Source organism: Dipodomys merriami, unplaced genomic scaffold (assembly GCF_024711535.1).
Source record: "Dipodomys merriami isolate MVZ:Mamm:240054 unplaced genomic scaffold, mDipMer1.0.p SCAF_33, whole genome shotgun sequence".
Taxonomy (NCBI): Eukaryota; Metazoa; Chordata; class Mammalia; order Rodentia; family Heteromyidae; genus Dipodomys; species Dipodomys merriami.
Genome location: NW_027204826.1, coordinates 4,575,513 through 4,599,945, shown reverse-complemented (window position 1 = coordinate 4,599,945; position 24,433 = coordinate 4,575,513). Strand labels below are relative to the sequence as shown.

Below are 24,433 nucleotides of genomic sequence, written 5' to 3'. Positions count from 1 at the left end.
GAATGTTAGGGGTGTGACCGGGTCCCAAATCCCTTCCCTGTCCCCAGCTTTAATTCACTTAGCTCTTGTTAGAGTAAGGACGGGCCAGAGAGTGCCATTCCCAAGGCTCACCAAACTCCCTAGGCCTGCAGTACCCCAGACCTGAGGACAGACTTTCCCAGGTCCCCAGGTTAAGGGGCTCCCTTGGGGAGCTGGCCAGGGTCGCCATTCTTGTGCTTTTCGCCAACCCACCATTCCCACTACCCAGCTTTTTGTGGGCACAGCCCATCCCTCAGTAACCTTGGGGTACAGTACTTGTACTTCTTCCCAGCATCCATCTCTCAGGTTTAAACCATAGCACCTACCACCAGGTACAGGCTGTTATTCCCACCTGCCCAGAGGGCAGGGTTCAGCACCTCTCAGCAAAACATAAAAAAAAAAAAAATAAAAGAGCGGAAACAGGTGCTTCAGCTGTTGTTTATTGACATAAAGGTGGGCTCTATAGCAACAGGCCTGCAGCCGCTGCAGTGGGGAACTCAAAAGGTGGAGTGTTTGTCTGTTTGACAGCTGAGTAGAGCGCAGGGCAGAAGAGCACAGGGCACAGGTGGGGAGGGGAGCAAGGTATTACGGGAAGCAAGGTGGACCAGGGCTGGTCAGTCTGCCTATACTGGAACCACGACCCCATGCTCTAAGCCCTACTTTTTCACTGGCAGTTTCCGGACTCCAGGCCAGGGCTGGGAGTTCTCTGGACATCCTTTCTATGGGAACTGAACCAACTACGCAAGAAGGAGTCGCTGCCCACTTGCAGTTAAGTCCTGTATTCCTCCTTCATCTGTTAGCTGGGATCTAGGCAATCCCCTATCAAATAGGGTCTAAACCCAGTCACATTTCATAGCGGCTCATCTCCCCTGATGTCTCCCAGCCCAGTGCCACACTACAGCCCGGAGTGAGCACTACAAGCGTTGCTGGCCTAATGGATGGGGTGGGGTGGGGATGAGGGACAAGGGCTGCAGGAAGGGGCTGCGTGGGTCATCAAGGCACAGGCACTACACGCATGGTGTTGGTGAAGCCAGAACCCGGGCGCCAGCCAGTCAGCACAATGACCACGTCTCCTGTCTTAAAGAAGCCCCGAGCCTTGCCTGGAAGAGAAAGGGGAGAGATTGATTAGTAAATGAAAGCCAAGCACTGCCAACCAGCCGCCATGACTCCCTCTCACCACAAGGTGGTGCTAGACTGTAAGCCCTGGCAGAGGGCATGGGGCAGAGCTGAGTCCTAAGAATAACCATTCACTTACACTAAGCCGGTGGAGAGCCTTGCTCAAGGTTAGAGCTAATGGCTTCCACTCATCCCACAATTAGGTTATTAGGACATAATATATGTGTAATACCCACAGTGTAGCAGCTCCAGACAACCATATGGAGAAAAAACATGTCAAAGAACCAACAATGAACGTACCAACATTCATGGCCAAGTTCACCCGGAGGTCCACATCCTCGGCCCAGGCATCATGGACCGGGTCCTTACACAGCACAGGGAAGATGCCTCGGTACAGGTGGGCCTGGCGAGCTGTCTGGGGGTTCCGGGTCACCGCGATGATGGGCGCACGGGGGCGGTATCGAGCCACCTGGTGAGCGGACCTGGCAGGAAAGACGGACTATGGAACCCGCCAGCTCCAGGAAACATGCCAGAGCCTAGGCAGCTGCTCACCCACTGATCAAACTCACTTCATCAGCACCCGTTTCTAGCGCTCCCTTCTAGGCTGGACCAGCCCCTCCTCCCGTGCCCAACAGCAGGGTGAGCCATCACTTGCACGATGATCATCCCAGGGCTGCATGGCTTACCATGTGGTCCCTCCATCTGGCACAGAGCCAGTCCTGGTATGACCAGGACCAGCTGCAAGCCCAGCAAAGGGCAGCATGGGAATGACCAAGCCCCTGGAAGGCAACCACACTGCAAGCTCCCATCTGCTCCCTCAATATGACCTGAAACCAACGGACGTGCCTGACCAAGCCAAGTGACGAAGGCTCTGTAAGACTTTCTTCAGTGCTGGTACCGGGAGGGGGGTTCAATTCAGGGCCTCGTGTTTTATTCTAGCATTTTTTTTTTTTTTTTTTGCGCAAGGCTGTTCTGCTCTATCACTTGAGCAAAGGTTTTTGTTTTTGTTTTGGGGGGTAGGGGAAAGGGCTGGTTATAATTGGAGATAGACTCATGGAATTTGCTGCCTGGGATGGCATTAAAACTCAATCTTAAATCTCAGCCTCTGGTAGAGCTAGGATTGACTGTAGATGTGAGCCACCAGCAAGTACCCAGCTCCAAGAGTTTTAGAAATCAGGGCACACGAGCAGGCATGGCATGGAAGCCCCCTGCCTGTCAAGGCTCCTCTGGAACAGAGGAGGGCCCCCCTGAGATGCTGACACTTAAAAGGAACTTGGTAGGAACTGGGCCCCAGAAGCCAGCTGGGACCACATATGACAGGTGTGGGAACAAGCCACAAAATGGCAGAGAACCCCTGCACGCGCGCGCAGGCGTGGCCTTCATACTCAGCCTTCCCGAACCAGCTGAGTGAAATCCCAGAAGCCTGAAGGTAAAAATAGCCCAACAGCAGGGGTGGGGACCTTTTACAAAGGTCATCCTGAGTGGCTGGGGCTGGGTGGCCAAGAGCAGCCTTGCCCTCTCTTGCGTGGTGGCTCTGCTTCTCCCTCCTTACCCATCTTCTAATGGATGAGGGCCAGGGCACCCAAAGGAGACACAATGAATAGCACTTATTTTCCTAATGGACTTAACATTTGCTGTCTGTAGCCACTGGAGCCAGGGAAGGTACGGGGCTCGCTCTGGTTAGGGCTGTGGCCACAGGAGGTCGAAGTTCTTTCCCTGCAGGTCGTCGGGGGCAGCCTGAGGCCCCTTACCTCGGTTCCACACCCAAGACTTCCAGGACCCTCAGGGGGCCGTGTGCACAACAGGGCATCCCAGGGGAGTCCGCTACCGCCTCCTACCTGCCAGACTTGGTAAGGACGATTATGGCCCCACTGTAGCACTTGAAGGAGGCCTCCACGGCACCCACGGCGGCGGCTTCTGTGGGGTCGCTGGTAATGGGTGCGAGGCGGCGGAGCTCTTCAAATAATTGCAAGTGGTAGATGGCAGCCTCTGCCTCGCGGGCAATCTGGGTGGGTGGGGGGGGGCAACATCCGTCCAGAGGGACGGGAAGGGGGGGGACAGAGCTGGTCAGCGCTTTGTCACAAAGGGACAGGGAAGGGAGCAGCCACAGACGGCTGGGGGAGGGCCATGTCCCCAGCACCAAGCCTCATCATCACTCCATGAGAACCATGGCCCACACCAGATGCGTGTGAATATCCGCTGCGATCGCCAAGAACCTGCCTGCCCTAGCATCACCTCCCTGGCTGCCTTCGGCAGGGCCCAGGCCCTTGTCCTACGACCACTGGAGGGAAAAGCGGAGTTGTTGATCCTACAAGTGCCACCTGCCCTTCGGGCCCTACCTGCCAGACTCGGTGAGAACTATCAAAGCGCTCGCTAGGCACTTATAAGAGGCCTGCACGCTGCCCATGGCCATGGCCTCCATGTGGTCTGTGGAGTAACAGGAGGCCCGCGAAAGCTCCTCAAACATCTGGCGGTGGAACATGGCTGCCTCAGCCTCCCGAGCTATCTGCAGGGTTAGGGGAGGGGGTAGGGTGAGGAGGAGCAGGGATGAAGAAGGGGGAAAAAAAAAACAGACAAAGAGAGAACACACATGGAAAGACAGAATGGGGGAATTAATCGGGGAGATTAATTCCTTTGGGCAGACGTGGTACAAGTCCGGGTGCTCTGGGAAGGGTGCAAGATTCTATGCCAAGTTCTGCCACCTTCATCCAATAATAGGGAAGTGGAGTTCTTCCATTTGAAAGGATGTGTCTTCTTTTTGAGTTTGGCTTTTCTGTGCATGCCAGTACTAGGGCTTGAACTAAGGGTCTCACTTGGCTTTCTTTGCTCAAGGATGAGTAACACTTGAGCCATACCTCCTGCTTCTGTTTGCTTCTTGTTTTGTTTTGTAGCTAATTGGAGTGAAGTCTCAGGCTTCTACCTGGGCTGGCCTCAAACCGTGATCCTTAAGATCTCAGCCTCCTGAACAGCTAGGATCACAGGCTCAAGCCACCAGTGCCAGGCCTCTTTTGGTTTTTGATTGACACCCTGACATGGAAGCACACCCAGGCTGAGCACCCCACTTCCCCACAGGGGACTTGACCACGCTGCCTCCTGACACAGCTGATAGAAAGAGGCCCCACCTCCCCACATGGCTGCATCACTGGGGCACAAGCTGCCCGCCCAGCTTCCACGCACACATGGAGCAAGCATTCGCTTGGCCTTGGGTATAGGGCAAGACGCCTGTATGATGCCACCCCAGGGCAAAGCTGGGCAGCTGAGTAAGTTCTAAGCAGGCGTACGAGCAACTCCAGCTAACATGTTGACAGCCACGTGAAGAGACGGAGACTGGGAGAAGCATGCAGACAGACAGTCATTAAAATGAATTAAAAAGCAGTTATGACAAAGCCAGTGTTATTTCGAGACCACTTACTCAGGTAAGCCCAGGAATAGAAGGGAGAAGGCTAGCGTTAGCAGATGCCAATGAATGATGGATTGATTGGGGGAAGGGGGGGATCAGTAATACCATCGCATTTAATTTGACATTGGAAGCAGAGGGGAAGCTGAGCTGACCAGGTTGAAAGGATCGATTGCTCGTTGAGTGTTTTAAGGACAGAATGAATGCATGCAACTGGAGAGGAGGATACATATAGGAAGACAGATCAATACCTGGCACTGCCCAGGTCTTAGTGATTAATGGGGTCATGAACTAACTCATCTGTTACACCAAGGAGAAAATAGTGACTTTCCCCCGATTACCAGTGATGAGCAGCTGCAGCCTGGCCCAGACCCTGAGGTGAGTCTTGGTCTCCAAACTGTCCTCTGTTGCTATGGAAACCTTGACGGTGCGGGGGGGAGGTGGTACCCACATGAAAAAGGGAAGAGTTGTGCACATTTTTATCCAACCTGCTAGATAAATCTACCAATAAACACACCTCAGGTATCCCATTGAGATCTTCAGAGTTAAAGAAGTATTTGCCACAGAATGTGGCTGCAAGGTAAGTAAGTCAAGTCATGGCCAGACAGCATGTCATGTCTGAAGCCAGGCTGTACCCCTAAGTAAGGCAATTAGAGGGGGCGGGGAAAGCAGGTGGAGACTCCGGAGGGGGGATGGGAGGTGACTAAGTACCTTTCCCAGGGTGGCTGATGGCTGAGCCAAGAGACCTGGTCAGGTGGATCTGGCAGGGTGCTGTGGAGGCCAGGGCTGGGAAAGGGATCAAGAGGTCTCTATGGATTCTAGCCTGAGCTAGAAGGGAAGCGGAGGGAGGCTCTAGCAGGGAAGCTGAGGACAGACCGAGGGCAGCACTGATGGAGCAGCAGCCCAAAAGCTGCTGCTCCGCTGGCTGGCAGGAACACACAGGTCATAATGGAGTAAGAGAAGCTGCCAGTTCACACCTGGCCTTCCTCTGTTTCTTGTTGGGTATTTTAAAGCTGGGGACCTATGGGCGCCAGAGTCACACAAAGAGTAGGTGTGCGTGTGTGTTGACCGGAAACTGACAGAATATAGAGAGAGAGAGTGACCAATCAACACACGCAACTCCTGCCCTTTTGTGTAACTTTCTCTTAGTTCTGTGGCTCCACAGAATTGTGGCTCCACTTTTCCCTGGCAGAGCTCATGGGTAACCATGGGTAACGCATGAGAACCGATGGGTAACTAGAAAATTCTAGAGCTGACAGGAACTTGCCCAAGCTCCAGGGAAAGAGAAGGGAGATTTCCAAATCAAGGTTGAAATCAAGTCTTACCAGGCCCAATGCCCTCCCCCCCACTTCCTTTTTTTTTGTCTTTGGGTACTGGAGACAGAACCCAGGACATTGCACTTGCTAGGCAAGTGCTTTGCCATTGAGCGACATCCCAGCTCTCCGCGTCTATTTGCAGGCCACCGGTACACACTTGGCCAGACCTTTTGGTCTGTAAACAGCAAGGCAGGACCCATGCATGCAGCAGGCACCATGCAAGACTGTCTGGGGCAGCTCAGTGTGGAGGTCAGCCTCCATTCTGAAGCCTTGTGGGGTTCAAACTGGAAGCCCCACAGAGCAGCCAGTTGGGAGCCCAAGGCCTGGATATAACCAGAACAGACAGAGGTAGCCAGGCCCTCTGGACTGTACAAGGCATCATTTTGATCAGGATCCCAGGCCTCAGGTCCTGAAAGGCAATATCTGATAATGGGACATCATCAGGAGGAAATGAGGGCGATGTGGGCATGTAAGGTAAAACAGAAAAATCCACAACCCCACAGCACACAACTCTCAATCATCTCTGTGTGTGCTTTTTCACTCAAGGCTGGTGTTCTACCACTTGAGCCATAGCTCCGCTTCCACATTTTGGTGCTTAATGGGAGATAACTGTCACAGACTTCCACCCTGGCCTGGATTTGAACCATGATCCTCAGATCTCAGCCTCCTGAGCAGCTAGGATCACAGGGGTGAACCACCAGTGCATAGGCCGCCACGCCCCCCCCCCCCCCCCCCCCCCGCTGGAGCTGGATTCAAGCCCAGCCACAGACAGGTGGGATGGACTTACCAGGTGCTGCATGCGGACAGCCTCTAGGGGGTAGTCCCCTTTGGCTGTCTCTCCAGATAGCATGATGCAGTCGGCTCCATCCAGAACAGCATTGGCCACATCGCTGCCCTCAGCGCGGGTGGGGCGGGGCTTCTTGATCATGCTCTCCAGCATCTGGGAGAGGGCAGAGCAATGGTGAGATGGGGAGAGGGAGGGGCCTGAATCAGGGGCAAGGGGGAAGATGGCTTTACATGCATGCATGGGGCAGGGGAGTTTGTGGACACAGGGATAGAGTCCGTGGGAAGAGGCCCATGTGAGGGAGGGCACATGCCTGCGTGGCGCAGATCACAGGCTTGCCAGCTCGGTTGCACCGGCCAATCATCATCTTCTGGGCCAGGAAGACCTTCTCTGCCGGAATCTCAATCCCCAGATCCCCACGAGCCACCATGATGCCATCACTGGCCTCCAGGATCTCATCAAACCTGGAAGATGAGAGACTGTGTAGAAAAGGTGCTACAAAAACAACAAACAGGGGCTGGGAAGGTGGCTCAGTGGTAGAGCGCTTGCCTTGCATGCCTGAGGCCCTGGGTTTGATTCCTCAGCACCACATAAGCAAAAAGAAAAAAGAAGCCGGAAGTGGCGCTGTGGCTCAAGTGGTAGAACGCTAGCCTTGAGCTGAGGGACAGCGCCCAGGCCCAGAGTTCAGGCCCCATGACCGGACCCCCCCCCCCCAAAAAAAAAAAACAAGCCAGGCACTGGTATTCCCCACTACTCAGGAGGTTGAGATGGGGCGGGTGGGGGATGGAGGAGGGAGAAATTCATGGTTCAAAGCCATCCCAGGCCAGGAAGTCCCTGAGACTCTTATCTGCAATTAACCAGCAAAAAGCCAGAAGTGGTTGAAGTGGCAAAGCACTAGCCTTGAACAACAAAAAACAACACCTGCATTTCCCCCCCAAATCTTGGCTCTGCTGTATCCCCTCCTCCCCCACCAAGAAAAAGAAAAGCTCAGGTGCTGGTGGCTCATGCCTCTAATCCTTGCTACTCAGGAGGCTGAGATCGGAGGACTGCAGCTCAAAGCCAGCCTGGGTAGGAAAGTCCACAAGACTCTTCTCCAATTAACCACCAATTAATTACCACCAGAAGACCAGAAGTAGAGATATGGCACAAAGTGATAAGAGTGCTAGCCTCAAGCAGAAAAGCTTAGGGAACTCAGGGACAACACCTAGAACTTGAGTTCAAGCCCCGGGACTGGCACACGGTTCTGGGCCCCTTCTGGCTTTTCGATTGAAGGGGAAGGGATGTTTGGTTTTGTGCCTTTCTAACACAGTGCGCAAACACTAGGCTGGGGCACTGGGCTTCACCTGCGGACACCTTCGTGGTTCTCAATCTTGCTGATAATCTTGATGTTCTTCCCCTTCTCTCCCAGGACCTTCCGGACCTCATGGACATCGGCCGCCTTCCGGATGAAGGATGCAAACACCATGTCCACATCCTGTTCCACACCGAACTTCAGGTCCTGGATATCTTTTTCTGACACGGCCGGCAGGTCCACGGCGGCCCCGGGAAGGTTCACGCCCTTCTTGCTGCCCAAAGAGCCACCGTTTTCCACCTCTGTCACCAGGTAGTCAGGCCCTGTGCGGAAGGGAGTGGACAGGGAGGCAGCACAATGAAAACCCAGTGTAAGTGGCCGGAAGGCTCAAGGACCGGCAGGAAGCCCTTTGTTTCCCTTTCCACCCTGGTTAAGGGGATGGAGCCATGGGATCAGCGTTCAAACCCCATCTCCACTGACTGCAAGATTAGGAAATGGTCACCCCTCTTTGTACTCATCTCCTCGCCTATAAATCAAGATAATAACTCCAACGCGAAAGTCAGAGGTGAGCATAGCAAATGCGAATCAAGTGAGAAGGAAATGTTTTCTGGCAAACAGCATGATAAAAGATGGGCTGATTGTTAAGGACACATGAGTATGAACTCTGGGGCTCGTGCCTGCTACCCCAGCTACTCAAAAGAGGCTGAGATCCCAGAGATTCCTCTATCTCCCATTAACTAGCAAAAAGCTGCAGGTGGGGCTCAAGTAGTTGAGAGCCAGCCTTGAATGAAAAAGCTAAGCGAGAGTATAAGGCCGAGTTCAGGCCCCAGGGCCAGCACCAAGAACAAACAAGAATTACTGATAATAAGTAAGACTAAACCTTTGCCAGTCCTGGGGCTTGAACTTAGGACCTTGGCACCGTCCCTGAGCTTCTTTTGCTCAAGGCTAGCACTCCGCCACTTGAGCCACAGCGCCACTTCTGGCTTTTCCTGTGTATGTGGTAATACAGAATTGAAACCATGCTTCATGCACGCCAGGCCAGCGCTCGACCCCTCCCAGTCTCCAGTCACACATACCTTTCTCCTTCACCTGCAGAGAAATAAGCCCGTCATCCACGTAGATCTTGCTGCCCACCTCCACCACCTTGCAGATGTTCTTATAGTCCAGCCACAGAATATTCTCATCACACTTCTCCATGTAGGCATTGTCCAAGGTGATCTTGAGTTTCCCTCCCTTCTTCAGCTCCACCTCGGCAGTTCCGCTCTGCGCAGGAGATGGGCAAGGGTGTCCAGGGGGGGAAAAAAAAAAAGTATTTTCAATAAACGAAACCCTCATTAGTAGACTCTTCAAATTCCTCAGCCTCCCTCTGCGATCCTCCCTCCCCCCAAGCCTCCCTAGGATACTCACGCCCTTGATGAGCCCAGTCCTAATCTCGGGTCCTTTAGTATCCAAAGCCACAGCAACTGGCCGGTAGAGGATGGGGTCAGAGGCAAAGCTTTCTGTGGCTGTGCGCACGTTCTTAATGGTCTCTGCGTGGTACTGGGGGCGGGGGGAGAAAGGAAGTGTTATGTCCTTCCTCTGCCTGGATCCTACTTCCATTCCCTCATGCAGAGCCAAAGCTGAGGACAACCAACCTCCACGGCCCTCATCTCACCGGACTGCCCTCCACTGGTCCCCTCCAGCAGCCTCACCCTCCTCTTCTACCCAGCACTTATCACCTCAAGATGCAGGGCACTGGTAGCTCACACCTGTAACCTAGCCGCTCAGCAGGATGAAATATGAGGATCATGGTTCAAAGATACCCTCAGCTAAGTTTTTTGGGTTTTTGTGTTATTTTTTGGTCAGTCCTGGGGCTTGAACTTGGCCTGAGCGCCACTTCTGGATTTTCTGTTTATGTGGTGCTGAGGAATTGAACCCAGGGCCTCATGCATGCAAGGCAAGCGCTCTACCACTGAGCCACCTTCCCGGCCCCTTCAGCTATCAGCAAGAAAACACCAGAAAATCAAAAGTGATGCTATGACTCAAAAGTGTAGAGTGATAGCCTTGATCAAAAGAGCTCTGGGCCAGAGCCCAAGCCCTGAGGTTCAAGCCCCACAACTGACAAAAATAATAATAAACAATTGAGGGAAAATGCTTGTGAGGGCTTGTGTTTAGAACCCTCTTCCCAGGCTGGCAATCAGTGTCAGATTCTGTGTTTTCTCTATTGATCTCAATCCAAACTCCATTATTGACTTAAGTTGTAGAAGCACAAGGTAATTATCCAATGCTAAGGTCAGACCAGGTTTCACAAGCACTTTCTAGAGTGGAGAGGATCAGCTGGGTCAGGTGCCTCTGGGCAGGGATTGCCCTTGGCTGTACTTCCAGCAATCCTGGCTCCAAGATCCCCTTTATCGCCACTATTTGATTCAAAAGGGACACAGGTCAAGATAAGATATCCAAATAGCTGCAGATAGCACACCACAGGCAATGCTGATAACCAGGGCACCTAATTCAGCACTTTATGGGCCCGGTCCTTTCACCATCCACGTGCAGGGACAGTGCATAGGCAGACAGGGCCCAGGCAGAGCCCCTCTCCAAGGGGCACGTGTCAGCCAACACCTTACTCTATAAGGGGATCAGCCAGGGATCCTTTTAGTTAGGAATCAGCTACAGTAGCGGACAATAAAGAAGAGAAATAGAACAGCTTGGGCTTGTCTGTTACTTCATTTTGTGTGTGTGTGTTCTGAGGCTTGAACTCAGGGGCCTAGGTGCTGTCCTTGTGCTGCTCAGTGCTAATGCCCAATCACTGGAGCCACAGCTCCACTTCCAGCTTTTTAACTTTTTTGGTAGTGAATTGTAGATAAGATGTCTCATGGACTTTCTTCCCTGAGCTAGCTTTAACCCTGACTCTCAGAATTCAACCTCTTCAGCAGCTATGGCAGCTGGCTTTCCAGACTTTTCCTGAATTAAGTGCATTTGGGGGGAAACTGAAGCAAAAAGACAGAGTAACAGTCTAAAAAAAGAAAGAAAAAAATGTACTCAGCTGACTTGGGAAACGGAAACCCCTCTGTACAACAGTTTAATAACAATAAGGAAGTTATATATACATTTATAGTTATTTATAGTTTATAAGCAGTTATGGGTTTTTAATTGTTATACAGGTGATATAAAGAGGGTTTACAATTACACAAGTCAGGTAAAGAGTATTTCCCTCACTCTCTCCCAGTAACAATGAAAACATTTTTAAGAAAGGTGGACTGGGTTGGGGGTGGGGGTTGGACTTGTGAGTTAGAGTGCTTGCCTAGCAGGCATGAAGCCTTAGATTTGGTTCCTCAGTACCACATAAACAGAAAAAGCTAAAAGTAGTACTGTGGCTCAAGTGATAGAGTGCTAGCCTTGAGCAAAAGGGACAGTGCCCAGGCCCTGAGTTCAAGTCCCAGGACTGCCTCCCCCGCAAAAAATAATTTTCAATTTCGACATTTCTTTAACTAGTATACACTTATTTTCTGGTTGCTCTGGTTTGCTTTTGCTTTCCTTTCCATGCTGGGCCTGAACTCTGGGCCTCACACATGCCCGTCAGGTATCCAAACACATGCCCCAGTCAATCCTGGATTTTAAGCCATTCTGCACGCATTTTGACCCAGGGAATCTGAAATCACACCTGATAACTGAGTGAGCAGAAGGTCCGCACCCGGTTCTCTGTGTGGTTATCTCTTGGTACATTACCAGTAGGTGCGCTGCCTGCTCAGCTGACAATCAGCCCTCTGGGAAGCCAGAGGACCCTGCCCCGCCCTCACCAGACTGTCAAAGGGGTCGTGAAGAAGCCAGTATTTCTGGCTCCCATGGCCCATAGGACACGCATGTTCAACAAGACCATATGAACTGCCCAAAGTGGGGCTTTGAGACACCCCAAAAGCCACTGACTAGATCAGAAAAGGCAATCCATGTCCCTGCATCAGAATGAGACAGTTCCGTGTCTATGTGTCTCCCTCTGACCTCGAGCGGGCAGCCTCATCTGGCTGTAATCCCTAAAAATAAACTCCTAAGAGGGACTTAAGTAAAAATAAAACCCTGCCAGTGCTAATCTAGCAAGAAGACGGGAAGGACAGATAATCTCCAAATACCTCTTGTAATATTTTTTGAAAAGGCAAATAAATAAGTAAGGAAAATTGACTGGCCAGCAGCACACCCAGGGCCCCATGGTATCACATTACTGGACCCGGGAGCCTCGTGAAAGGTCAGCACTGCGCCTTCTATTTCTGCTCCCTTCCTGCAGGAGGGCTCATGCACACTGTCTTCCCTGAGCTCTCTCTGACCTACGCTAACACCAGGAGTAATTAGTAATTCCTGGCAATTCCTGCTGAGTGAAAGGCTGATTGTTCATCAGAGAGAACTTTAACAGATGTGTGTGCACTGTTATTATTTTTGGAGAGACAGAGCCTAGGGTGGACCTTAAACTCACAATCCTTCTGTTTAGCCTCCTAAGTGCTGGGATTACAGGTGTCCGTCACTATGAGTCTAAACCTTCCGGCTTGCCAAATGAGCTCAGGACTTCCCTCTCCCAAGATATTGGGGGGAGGGGGGGAGAGACAGCCCGGTGCCAGGCCACTGGCTGTTTATTGAACATGGCCTAGAGAAAATCTATGCTCAAGAGTCTCATGTTTCCAGAAACAAGGAATTCTCTTCTGGAAATGCTGAACTTAAGGATTTATTTTTAGTCTGAACTTAATACCAGCCTCGAAAGGCCAGAGGGTCAGCCCGCACCCCTCCCAAACAGACAAGTACGTTCTACATTTTGAACATGAAGTACAAGTCAAAGAGAGAGGAAAGTCTTCCATCAATGGCAAGATGAGATTCTCTGGTCTTCATCTCTCACTGCTCAGCAAAGAGGCAGGAACGGAGGCTTTCTAAGTCAAGTTATAGAGTGTAAGACCCAATTCATTCCTAACCGATCCAACATCCCAGAAAGCTCATAAGTCTGTGCACTTGACCTAGTACATCGTCCTCGTCCTCCTCCTGGGCCCCCCCCTCCCAGTGATCTTAGGTATGAAAAGGCCCTAGACTTTTTGAAAACCAGAGCTACAGGAGCTAAGTTAGAAAAGTTATGCGAAGTTGTGTGGCCCATAAAAGTGTCCAGCAGACCTTTCCACACCTTCATGAGAGCTAATGGGCAGTCTGGGTGTTTGGAAGAGCCTTGACCAGTAAAAAGACCTTGTCTGTTCATGAACTCTCAAACATGAAGGTGGCAAGAGGAAAGACCAGTGGGACCACCTAATAAGGACAATATCCTATTTACTCAGAAAATTAGAAGCAGGGCTGGCTGTCAGTGGCTCCTATCTGTATGGAATCCTCACTACTCAGGAGGCTGAGATCTAAGTATCATATCAAAACCAGCCCAGGTAGGAAAGTTGGTGAGATTCTTATCACCCATCAATAAGCAAAAAGCTAGAAGGAGAGCTGTGGCTCAAGTGGTAGAGTGCCAGCCTTGAGCATTAAAGCTCTGGGACAGTGCCTGGGTCCTGAGGTCAAGCCCCAGTACCAGGACACACACACAAAACCACTACCAGATGTGTGTATATATATGTCTACGTGCTCCACCATGGTGGCTAGTGAGCACTACAGACCCACTTCCTTGTATACAAGTATCCCAGTCCACAATCCAAGGACCAGCTATAGGCTCACCTCATGAGTTCCGTGAGAGAAGTTCAGACGAGCCACGTTCATCCCAGATTTAATCATCTCCTTCAGCATATCCACTGATCGAGAAGCCGGGCCTGGACATAGATCAAAGCCACAAGTAGTAAAACATGTAAGTGCACGGAAGGATAAACTTCATCTCTACAAACACCCTCCGCAGGTGCTCCCACCGCTGTTAGTTCACTGCATTCAGATTGGACAGTTTCATTCCTACCTAGCCTGGCAAGTCTTAGGCCAGCTCTTTCTGCCTGCTAGGAAGCTCAGGCAGATGCCAGGCACACGGTGGCATCATTTTCCATGTCTCTGAGAGGCTCCCACTAAGAACCTTAGGGAAGATATCCTCTATATTTTGCCTCTAGCACAAAACATACTACGCTCAACGATCATTTTTGTGTGTGTACCGGTCCTAGGGCTTGAACTCACGTCCTGGATGCTGTCCCCTTAGCCTTTTTGCTCAAAGCTAGTGCTCTATCACTTGAGCCACAGCTCCACTTCTGTGGGGTTTTTTGGGGGTGGTTAATTAGACTTTCCTGTCTGGGCTGACTATGATCCTCAGCTCTCAGCCTCCTGAGTATCTGGGATTGATCACAGGCCTGAGGCCACTGGCACTTGGCTTGCCTGCCAGCGTTTCACATATGACTCAGCCCCCCTCCAAACGTGTCACTTATTCAGTTTCTCAGGGAGATCAGCCAGCCAGCCGCGTGTGGCAGGGAAGGGGCGCCCACGCGCGTACCGATGGTGCAGATGATGCCGGTGTTGCGGGCGGTGATGGGGGCTGAGTCGATGTCCAGGCGGCACATGTGCTCCAGGAACGTGTCGGCCATGGCTGCGTGCAGCTGCTGGGTCTGGATGAAGGCCGTCCCGGCGTCACTGTGGGGCTTCGGCATGGCTTCTGTGGTCCTGGCTCCAGCAAAGCAGAGGCACGGCAATCAGATGGAGAAGGGGGCTGTCTCCTGATTATACACTAGCTCGGCTCCGAACCAACAGAAAACCTTAATGAGCTAATCCAAACCAACCATGAGCTTCTCAGAGCCCCACAAACTGACAGGTCTCCCCTACGAGGCTGGCAGTGACTTCCTTTTACCATTTAGTGCTAAAAAACAACCCAGAGCTCTGCATATCAGGGACCCTATCACTGACCCACTTCCCCAACCCCAGCACTTACCTCGCCAACTTGCATATAACAAGAAGCTCTACCTAAGTTCTGCACAACACAAACTCTCTACTAACCTGGGAAAAAAACTGAGACGGCCCCGGGTGAATGAAGTCCTCTGAGCTACTCACACCTACCAAGTCTTTCACCAGCTCATACCAATACCTACATTTACCCTTCAGCCCCTAATAGGCAGGAGGGTAAAGCCAAGCTCACTCAGCAAAGTCCAGCCGGACCTGAATGAAGGCAAACCTCTTACCTGCTAGGATTCTCCAGCAAAACCTCATCTACTTTTGGCCAGAGGACTTATGAATGGCAACGTATACAAAACTAAAAACAACCACAATGTTGCACTGCAACGAAGAATCACTGGTAAGGTTCTAATATAACTTCTGTCTTAAGGGCTTTCTTGCCTAGTCTGGCTTCGAACCACTATCCTCACATCTCAGTCTCCCCAGCCACTGGCAACTGACATTTGTCTGCTTTTTAAGGAAAAGGTCTCATGCCGTAGCCTAAGCTGATGTTGAACCCTGCTCAGCCTCCAAATGACAAAGATTACAGGTGTGCCCAGCAACTCACAATTAAAATCTGACACATATACTGTCTCCTGTCAGTCTCAGAACCACCTGTTCCAGGCAATTAACCAGCCCAGGCCACAATTCCGGCAACTGCCCTGACCTTTGCTTCATTACTGATTTAACAGTGCAACTCGCTGGACCGGTAAGCCAGCTGATTAGAGTACAAAACTCCAGAAGGACCTGGAAGGTACCGTTTGCTCAGATAGATCCAACAAAGGCTCCTAGAGCAGCCTCAGGATGAGGGGCTTCAGACAGGGACCCCTTTTCAAAACCCTGAACCCAGCTTGGTAGCTTGCCTGCTACAACTTTAGAACAGAATCCTCTTTTTTTCTGGGGGGGGGGAGGAGGAGTTGTGGGGCTTTAACTCTGGGCCTGAACACTGTCCCTCAGCTCTTCAGCTTAAGGCTAGTGCTCTACCACTTAGAGCTACAGCACCACTTCCAGTTTGCTGGTGGTCTATTGGAGATAAGAGTTTTATGGCCTCTTCTGCCCAGGCTGGCTTAGAACTGCGATCCTCAGATCTCAGTCTCCTCAGTAGCTAGGATTACAGGAGTGAGCCACTGGTACTAGAACAGAATCCTTAAGCCTCATTCCTGCCTTCCCTGACACCCTGGCAAAGTCCCAACCGAGGAGCCTTGTGGCCAGCAGGAAAGCTGATGGCAGACACTTCACCTAGAGCTGCACACCTGAGCTTCCTCAGATATCTGGCAAATGGAAGGCAAAAAAGAGAGAATAGACCTTGACTGAGAAGCAGAACCTATATGGCAAAGGCAGTTTGTTCATCCCAGAGTGAAATCTCTAACTTTCTAACCAGAAATCAGCTGTCCTCTCCAGGCCCCGCCTGATTCTCCACTGCGGATGTCCAATAACCTGAGCGTTCACTTTAGCCCCACAGCCAGGATCAGCTTCATTATCTGTTCTTTACAGCCCCCAAATCTGATGAACTCCTCAGTTCCTGCTGGAACACCCCAGGCTACCAGGGTAGTTTACCTATGCTTATCAGACCTCATGGCTCCTGGCCAAACTTAGCCACAAAACGACTGCCCAGGGATCCTGGTGAGATGGTGCACCAGGCCTCACCGCGGCCATGCTGGGAGTGTGTGGTCAATCCAAGGACAGGCCTGGGAAGCACGCAGGGTTCCGCGTGCGTGGGACAGTCATGACTCGTGTTCTCCCAAAGGATGATCCTCTGGCTTGGCTCCAGATTCTGTAGAGCCACGGGGTCACTGCTCATGCCTAGCCATACCTTTGGGTCTTTGGGGTTGCGACTCCAGTGATAAAATTCTCTTTGTTTCCCTCAAGTTGGCTCCTTGGCCCCACTTGTATAGATCGTTCAGAGCTGAATACAGTTTGCCCTGTAGAGCTGAACAGGGAATTAAAATAAAATCTTGAGTTTTAAACTAACGCGCTTAGCGGCGATGGGAAAGTTACCTAAGAATCAGGCTACCAAGGTAGAAGGCACTATGGGATACCCGGCCCTCCTCGGAAGTGCCAGGAGAAACAGACTGCAAGTTGTCAGGGAACTGGACTCTTACTGACCCCCCTGGGGTGCAGTTCCCACCCCCCCAAAAAAAAGCAAGAAATGCTTTCTCCTTATAATCACTTTCTTTTCTTTTGTTGGTACTAGGGCTTGAACTCAGGGCATGGGTGCTATCTGTGAGCTTTCATGCTCAAGGTTAGCATTCTACCACTTGAGCCACAGATCTACTTCTGGCTTTCTGGTGGTTCAAGAGACTCACAGACTTTTCTGTGCCAGCTGGCTTTGAATCTCAGTGCTCGATCTTAGCCTTGTGAGTGGCTGGGATCACAGGCATGAGCCACCAGCCTGGTTGCTCAGGGACAGCACTTGGGTCCTGAGATCAAGTCCCACAGCTGGGAAAAAGATTAAAAAATAATAGAGAGGAGAAATCCTCTGCTTTGTGTGGAGGGAGATCGAGTGTGGCTTACAAGAAGTTCAGGGCACTTCCAATGGCTTGCGAAGATATACCTTGAGCCCCGGAGGACCTAAGAGGCCCCTCCCCAAAAGGGGAGGAGCAATACAGTCTAAGCCATAAGCCCTGATCCAGCCAGCTTCTCTTCCTGTTTAGTCTGCTCAAACTGCACAGTAAAACCTTTGTGAAAAGGCTGGAATGCCCAGAGCACCTCCAGGCAAGGTGACTTCAGGTCCAACCCACTTTAGCCCAAAACATACCCTATGTTTCACGATCTTCAGCTAAGTCTATAGGCATCTAATTTTTTGGGGGGGATGGGGGCTATTAAGTACCAAAGTGAGAAGTGAGTGGCGTTAATGTTCTAGTGAATTTACGCACCAGCAGTTAGCAAGACTTCCACAAGCTCTGAGGTGTCTCAAGGCTGGCCCTCTCTCTACCACTTGCTTAGCCACCGTTCCACTTCAAGTTTTGTTTGTTGTGTGTGTGTGTGTATGTGTCTAATTGGAGACAAATGTCTCACATCTCATAGGCTTTCCTGCCCAGGCTGGCCTCAAAGCTTGATTGATCTCAGACTCCAGTGTTGCTATGATTGTTATATAAGCATGAGCCACTGGCACTTGGGTTTTCTTGAAGCGCTCTTTGCCACGTCCCCTAGTGGATCTGAAGACTGAGTGCGCCCCTGGCTCCTCTGCCCATTTCAGTCACAAAAGCCTCACAAAAAAAGAACACAGGTTGTCCTTTGGGACCAGCCATGTGGCCAGCATTGCAGGCGGAGCCCCCTGAGCTGTCTCCTGCAGCCAGCCTTGAGTGGGTAGGGCAGGTCTCTGGGAAGTTCTCCCTTGTGCCTGCCAGCTGCCTGGACATGCAGCCCCACCCAGGCCAGCCTGACTCACTCCGCACCCTCCTCTGGGGAGGCACAGACATGCAGAGCCAACCTCCAGCGGGCAGCCAGGGCCAGGCGGGCAGCGGGGACCGGGAGGGCCCGCTGGCAGCCGGTAAGCGTGAGCCCGAGCACCTGCAGGGTCTTCCTCAGAAACATCTCCCTCTGTGAGAAACCACAGCATGGAGGCCTCAGTGGGGAGGTTTGATGGAGACAGGCGCACAGCTCAGCTCCAGCCACCTGCCCCTCCCGTCCTGCAGCTCTGGCCCCTTGTGGTTCTCGCCTCACTCCACCAATTGATCTCAGAGCTCCACATCATTCTGCTCTAATAAGCTGGGACTCTGCACCATCCCATCCTAACTCCCCCTCCTACCTTGTGCCAGGATTGTGAGGATCACGGTCTCACAGACACGGAGCTTTAGCATGCACCCAACCAACTACAACCCTGTATTACAAAATGTGACTTTCAGAAGAAACTGGGGAATAACGGTCACTAGTGGCTGGCTCTCATCAAGCTACGGGAGTTCTAGAACCCAAACAGGTGAGGAGCCAGCCAGCAGCAGCAGATCTGGAGATGCTGTTCAGCTGAGACAAGGGCGGGCATTGTAGTGCACGCCTACAATCCCAGCACTTGGTAGGTTGAGGTGGGAAGATCACGAGCTTGAGGCTTGTGCTACAGTGAGAATCTATCTCAAAAATCCAATTAAAAAAGAAAAGCAAAAGAAACTAGGAAACACAACTGGACCCTCATATAAGGGGTGACACCCTCTGGGTCTGGGCACTGTCCCTCAGCTCTTCAGCTCAAGGTGAGTGTTCTACCACTTGAGCCACAGCGCCACTTCCAGTTTTCTGGCAGTTAACTGGAGATAAGACTCTTCCATACTTTCCTGCCCTGGCTGGCTTTGAATGGTGATCCTTAGATCTCAGCCTCATAAGTAGCTAGGATTACAGATGTGAGACACTGGCATCTGGCTCTCATGGACTTTTATTCTGCCCAAGCTGTCTCCATACAGCGACCCTTACATCTCAACCCCCTGAAATGCTAGGATTACAGGCATGAGCCACTGATGCCCATATAACAATCAATCTGAAGATTTTTCTTCAGGGGTAGAGCCCAGGGACATTACCTTTTTCAGTGAGCAACAGAGGCGAGGCACTGGCTGGATATTAAAGAGGAGTAGCTGGGGAGTGCTGGGGAGGAGGGGGAGGCAGGCTGAGGCAGGGAGAGGGGGAAGAGGGAGGGAGGGAGGAGAGGGACGGGGACGGGGCATGGATGACCTAGTTAGTGTCTTACCACAGCAGTTGTCATAGGTTTGTGCCTGTTGCTTTATATCTATTTTTAACTTTTAACTGAAAAATGAAAAGTTTTTGAATCTTAGGGGGAAGGGAGCCTCTGATATCTGTATTTCTACCACCCGGAACACTTGAGCTGTACTTTTAGACTTAGCTCCCATTTTCAAACTTGTCATGAGGTTTTCTATCCTTTAATTTCATTGAAGTACATTTGCTTTTTTTCTACCAACTGAGCCACACCTCCGATGCCTTAAAAAGGACATCTCCACCTGGATCCCTATGGCTTTTGTCTTGTGTCCAGCCATTTCATATAGAAGGAGGGTACCTCCGAACCCTCCCCCTTCAGATCATGGCAACTTTACTGTATCCCATAAGCATAGCCACTAAGATCTATTTTTAGGAGAAAATGTGGTAGTCAAATGGGAAAGGGCTGGGCATTTTTAATCGCCATCCTCCAGCGTGTGTCATTGTCACATGCTCTTCCGGTCAGCATTGGCACTTAAGCTCCATATGGCTGGTATATAGCTCTACCTAAGACACTACCACTGCTGATTCCACCTTTAAAACTAGACATTGCGCATGTGCACACGCCACTACTGGGGCTTGGACTCACAGCCTGGGCTCTGTCCTGTAGCCTTTTCATAGTCACATACTTAAGTGCTGTGCTAGGACCTATCCAGCCCAGGCCTGTCTAGCTGGAGGCCATAAGGCGGCTCAAGCTCCCCGGGGGGTTGTGATGGACAGGAGGGAGGGGAGGGGAAGCCGCCTGTAGTGGCCACCAAGGGTACTGCAGGCCTGTTCTCCATCTCCTACGTGCAGCCAGGCACAAACCACCGCAGGGGGCGTGGCCTCCCGCACTGCAGGGAAAGCTCCAAGCCCCCCCCCCCAAGCTGGGCACTCACACCAGGTGGCCCTAAAAGCCAGCAGAGGCTGCATTCCCCTCCCCCAAAGAGCTTCTAGATCAAGTAACCAGAGACCAATCCTCCAGCCCTGAAACAGGCTCTTGGTCCTCCAGCCCCCCAACACCAGTGTGGTCTTTACCTTTTGTCCTTTAGCCTCCAAACTCTAGTGCTATCTGTCGCCCAAGTGAGACTCAGCCCCCAGGAAAAGGAGGACAATGAAACCCAGTTCCCAAGGGGTCTGTCCACTCACTCACTGGAGTTAGGCTGAGGATTATCTGGAGAGATCTAGACATTTGATCCCGGATGCGTTGGTTCAGACAAGCTGAAGTAAAATAAACTCAGCCTACGGACCCCTGAGTCTGAACAGCTAGAGCTGCATCTATTTCCCCACCCCACCCCCTTCCTTCCTCATTCTTAACACTGCCGCCACGTTAAGAAACAGCTTTAAGAAAGGGTTTTTCCTGTGACACCCCCACCCCTCGACATTATCCCCAGGTCTCCGAGGTGTTCAGCTGGCCTCAAGCGATTGATGCTCTTTTGTAAAACTCTGAATGCAATGCTTTCAGAGAGAGGAGGCCACAGAAAGTCAGAAGTGAGGTCACAGAAATCTTCCCCATTCGTGATTCACTGCCCACACCCCCTTCCCATCGGGGGAGACAGGGAAGGCAAAAGGCCTACCCGACTCTGCACCTAGTGGAGCCCTTTGTGATCTAGAGAAATACATATGGTTAACTCGACTCACTGAACGTGGACTTTTGAAGCCTGCAAATATACATATAAGCATTTCTCCACTCACCCAATGAAGATAACTTTCTCAAAAGCAGCTAAGTTCAAAGGTTGCCCCATCTCCTCTGCAGAGCCCCCGGGGCCGGGTGGATTATATTACCCTCCTCCACAGAAAAGCCCCTGCCCCTTGCAGTCTCCCCCCCCAACCCCAGCATGCTCAGGCCACCCAGAGGACAAATTATTTGCAATTATTTGCTAACAATGCTGTCCCAGGAGTAGTGGCCTGGGCTCTCTCTCCTCAGCCACACCCTAAGTACTGTTGGGGGGGTGGGTAACAGTGAGTGGCGTGAGGCTGGTACTAATACCGACCACAACCAGGCTGGACACATCCTTGGGGCACTGGTCCACGTGGAGCTGGAGGGAAAGCGAATGGGAACACTTCATCTTGGCGAGGTGCTACTTTGTTCTAAAGGTTCCTTTCCCAAGAGAACCAAGAGTCTGTGGCAAGCTGGGAGTTACAAAGTAACATTACTTAACTACAAAGTAACACCGCTTAGTAAACAGGGCCAGGATCCCCCCCAGGGGACGGGTTTCCGGGAGATGCGCGGGGAGGGAGCGCGCCTGACTCAGAGGTGTGTGCGCCCGTGCCCCGCGTGTCCGCGCACGTGTGTGCGGGCATGTGAGCCTGTGCGTGCATGTGTGCGTGCGTGCGTGCGTGCAGCACAAGTCCGGGCGAGGATGGAGCACCTGCCGGTCAGTGCCGTGCGCAGCGTCCGGCTGCGCGACCCCGCGCCGCTGGCCCTCATCACACCGGGGCATCGCTGTGCTGGGGCTGGGACGGGCGCCCCCATTCCCGTCGCCAGCCGGGAGCCCCCTCCTTTTCTCCCACCCTGGGCCGCCCTGGATGCACACGGGTCTCTAGTGAGGAAATCCGATCCGTGCGGTCCCCTCCCCGGCGCACGTGGCGAGGGGCCCGCGGGCGCGGGGCGCGGAGGCCCAGGGTCACGTACCCCGGCCTGCCCTGCAACCCCGGGTCCTGGGGTGGACGTGACCCCCGGGAGGGCGGGGCGGAGAGAGGGATGCGGGGCGGACGTGACCAGGACCGAGGAGGTGGGGATGGGAGGGGGGAAGGAGGAGGGGCTAGGAACACGAGGAGGGGGGAAGGAGATGGAGGAGGGGGCAGGAACATGGGGAGGGGGACGAGAGGAGGAGGGGGGAGCACGAGGCTGGAGGAGGGGGTCGGGAGGAGGGGGCCGGGAGGAGGGGAGCGCAGTGCGCGCGGGGGGGACGGGGAGGGAGGAGGGGGATGGAGCACGAACGGGGCACGGACTCGCAGCGCCGCCACTAGGCCCGGGCAGGGGCTGAGCGGAGGCCCGGGGAGGGGTCGGGCCGCGGGGCCGCGGGGAGGCGGGAGGAGGTCGGACACAAGGACGGGAAGGAGACAAAGAGGGCGAGGATGGGACCAGGATGCGGGACGAGGGGAGGGCCGGGGATCGGGGGGACCGGGGGCGGGGGTGCGCAGGCCCTGGGGGCGAGTCGGCCTCCCTCCCTCCCTCCCGGCTCTGCCCGGGGTCCAGGACGCCCACGGGCCCCGCGCCCGGCGTCCTGCGTGCGCAGGGCGTGCGTGTGCCGGACGGAGCCCTGGGCCCGCGGTGGAGGCCCGCCACGGGGCCCCGCTCACCTGCGGCGTGCTGCGGCTCGGGCTGCGCTGCGAAGGCTGGGCGATGCAGGAGCTCGTGTGCGGGAGCCGGGCCCCGGGCCTCAAGGTGATCCCGCTGCGCACCGCGATCCCTCCGCAGTCCCGCCCCGCGCCCAATCCCCGCGCGCGGCCGCCCGCGCCCCGCCCCGCGCCCCCGCTGACGCGGCCTCCCCGGGACCGGAGCGGGCGGGAGGACGGGGCGGGGGGAGGCCGAGCGGAGGCGGGCTCTGCCCTTTTCCGAGGGGACTACGTTCCGCGGCGGAAGGACACGGTGGGCCGTCCAGAGGAGACGGTGACTGAAACCCGGGGGCCAATCCGGAGCTGCCGGGGGCGGGGCCGCACCCCCCCCCCCCCCGGCGGGCTCCTCCGGACCCCCGGGCGCCCCGCACACCTGTCGCCGGCCCGGGCCGCCCGCACCCGGCTCCTTTTCTGGCCGCCGGCCCAGGTCGCCCCAGCTGCCCCGGCCTTATCTGCACAGGAACCAGATTTATGGGTCCCCGGCGGCGCCCCCAGCCCCGCCCTGCGGCGGGAAGGCAGTGGGGGGGGGGGGGGGACGATCGCAGGCCGGGGCCGCCCTCCGAGGAGCGGGACTCCGGGAACGGGCGCCGGCTGTGCCCGGAACGAGGAAGCGCAGGGCGGGCCGGGCCCGGGGCGCGCCGGGAGGCCTCTTGACGGGGTCGCACTGGCCCCCCAAGGAAGGATCCATTCGGAGCCTCGGGGCCGGAGATCTACCTAGGAGCCAGCACTCCTGCTGTGCCCGGCCCAGGCGTGTCTGTCGATCCGGTGCTAGTGGAGTCTGTCTGGGCATTCTCCCCGCCGCTGCCCGGCGGGTCCCATCGCTCTCAGCGCTTGGCCTGCACCGGGGCAAGTTTTCGGAGCAGATGATTTACAAAGTGGCCTGGAGTTCACTCACCGAGAGCAGGAGAAGCGGGGAGGGAGGGAGCCTAAAACTGAATTGGTTTGCAGTCGAGAAGTCTATTTCTTCTGTAAGCAATTGCTGGTCTGTTCTATTTATTTTATTTATTATTTTTTGGGGGGGTCCGGTCGTGGGGCCTGGGCACTGTCCCTCAGCTCTTCAGCTCAAGGCTAGCGCTCTACCACTTGAGCCACAGCGCCACTTCCGACTTTTTTCTTTTTGCTTATGTGGTGCTGAGGAATCGAACTCAGGGCCTCAGGCATGCAAGGCAAGCACTCCACCGCTGAGCCACCTTCCCAGCCCTGTTCTATTTATTTCTGTACCCGTCCTGGGGCTTGAACTCAAGCCCTGGGTGCTGCTTATGGCTAGTACTCTACCACTCAAACCACACAGCTCCACCGCCGGCTTTTCCCCTTCCTTCCTTCCTTCTTTCCTTCCTTCCTTCCTTCCTTCCTCCCTCCTTTTCTTTCTTTTCCTTCCTTCCTTCCTTCTTTCCTCCCTCCTTTTCTTTCTTTTCCTTCCTTCCTTCCTTCTTTCCTCCCTCCTTTTCTTTCTTTTCCTTCCTTCCTTCCTTCCTTCCTTCCTACCTTCCTTCCTTCCTTCCTTCCTTCCTTCCTTCCTTGTCTTTCTGTCTTCCTTTCTTTCTTCCTTTCTGTCTTTTTGTTTTTGTTGGTTAATTGAAGATAAGGGTCTCATGGACTTTCCTGCCCAGACTGGCTTGGAACCAGGATCCTTAGGTCTCAGCCTCCCGAAAAGC

At 53.5% G+C, this 24,433-nt stretch overlaps 1 protein-coding gene and 1 non-coding gene across 7 annotated transcripts; both read right to left on the bottom strand.

Annotated features, from left to right (window-relative positions):
• Nucleotides 1-440: 440 nt before the first annotated feature.
• Pkm (pyruvate kinase M1/2) lies at nt 441-22,830 on the bottom strand. 6 transcript variants are annotated; one of them, XM_070042953.1, is made up of 12 exons: nt 21,132-21,220; nt 16,576-16,692; nt 14,332-14,498; nt 13,584-13,675; nt 9,330-9,461; nt 8,999-9,185; nt 7,975-8,245; nt 6,945-7,095; nt 6,635-6,787; nt 3,474-3,640; nt 1,435-1,616; nt 441-1,118 (listed from the first exon to the last, which is right to left on the bottom strand). In XM_070042953.1, exons 1-12 carry the CDS (start codon nt 21,179-21,181, stop codon nt 1,012-1,014), a joined length of 1,776 nt encoding a protein of 591 aa, XP_069899054.1. In that variant the 5' UTR covers nt 21,182-21,220; the 3' UTR covers nt 441-1,011. The 6 variants fall into 6 exon arrangements, with proteins under 6 accessions (XP_069899054.1, XP_069899053.1, XP_069899055.1 ...); XM_070042952.1 differs by lacking the exon at nt 3,474-3,640 and adding an exon at nt 2,973-3,139; XM_070042954.1 differs by lacking the exons at nt 3,474-3,640; nt 16,576-16,692; nt 21,132-21,220 and adding exons at nt 2,973-3,139; nt 22,743-22,830.
• LOC138842154 (small nucleolar RNA SNORA29) lies at nt 19,721-19,860 on the bottom strand. The gene has a single exon (XR_011376606.1). It is a non-coding gene; the product is annotated as a small nucleolar RNA SNORA29 (small nucleolar RNA).
• Nucleotides 22,831-24,433: the final 1,603 nt, after the last annotated feature.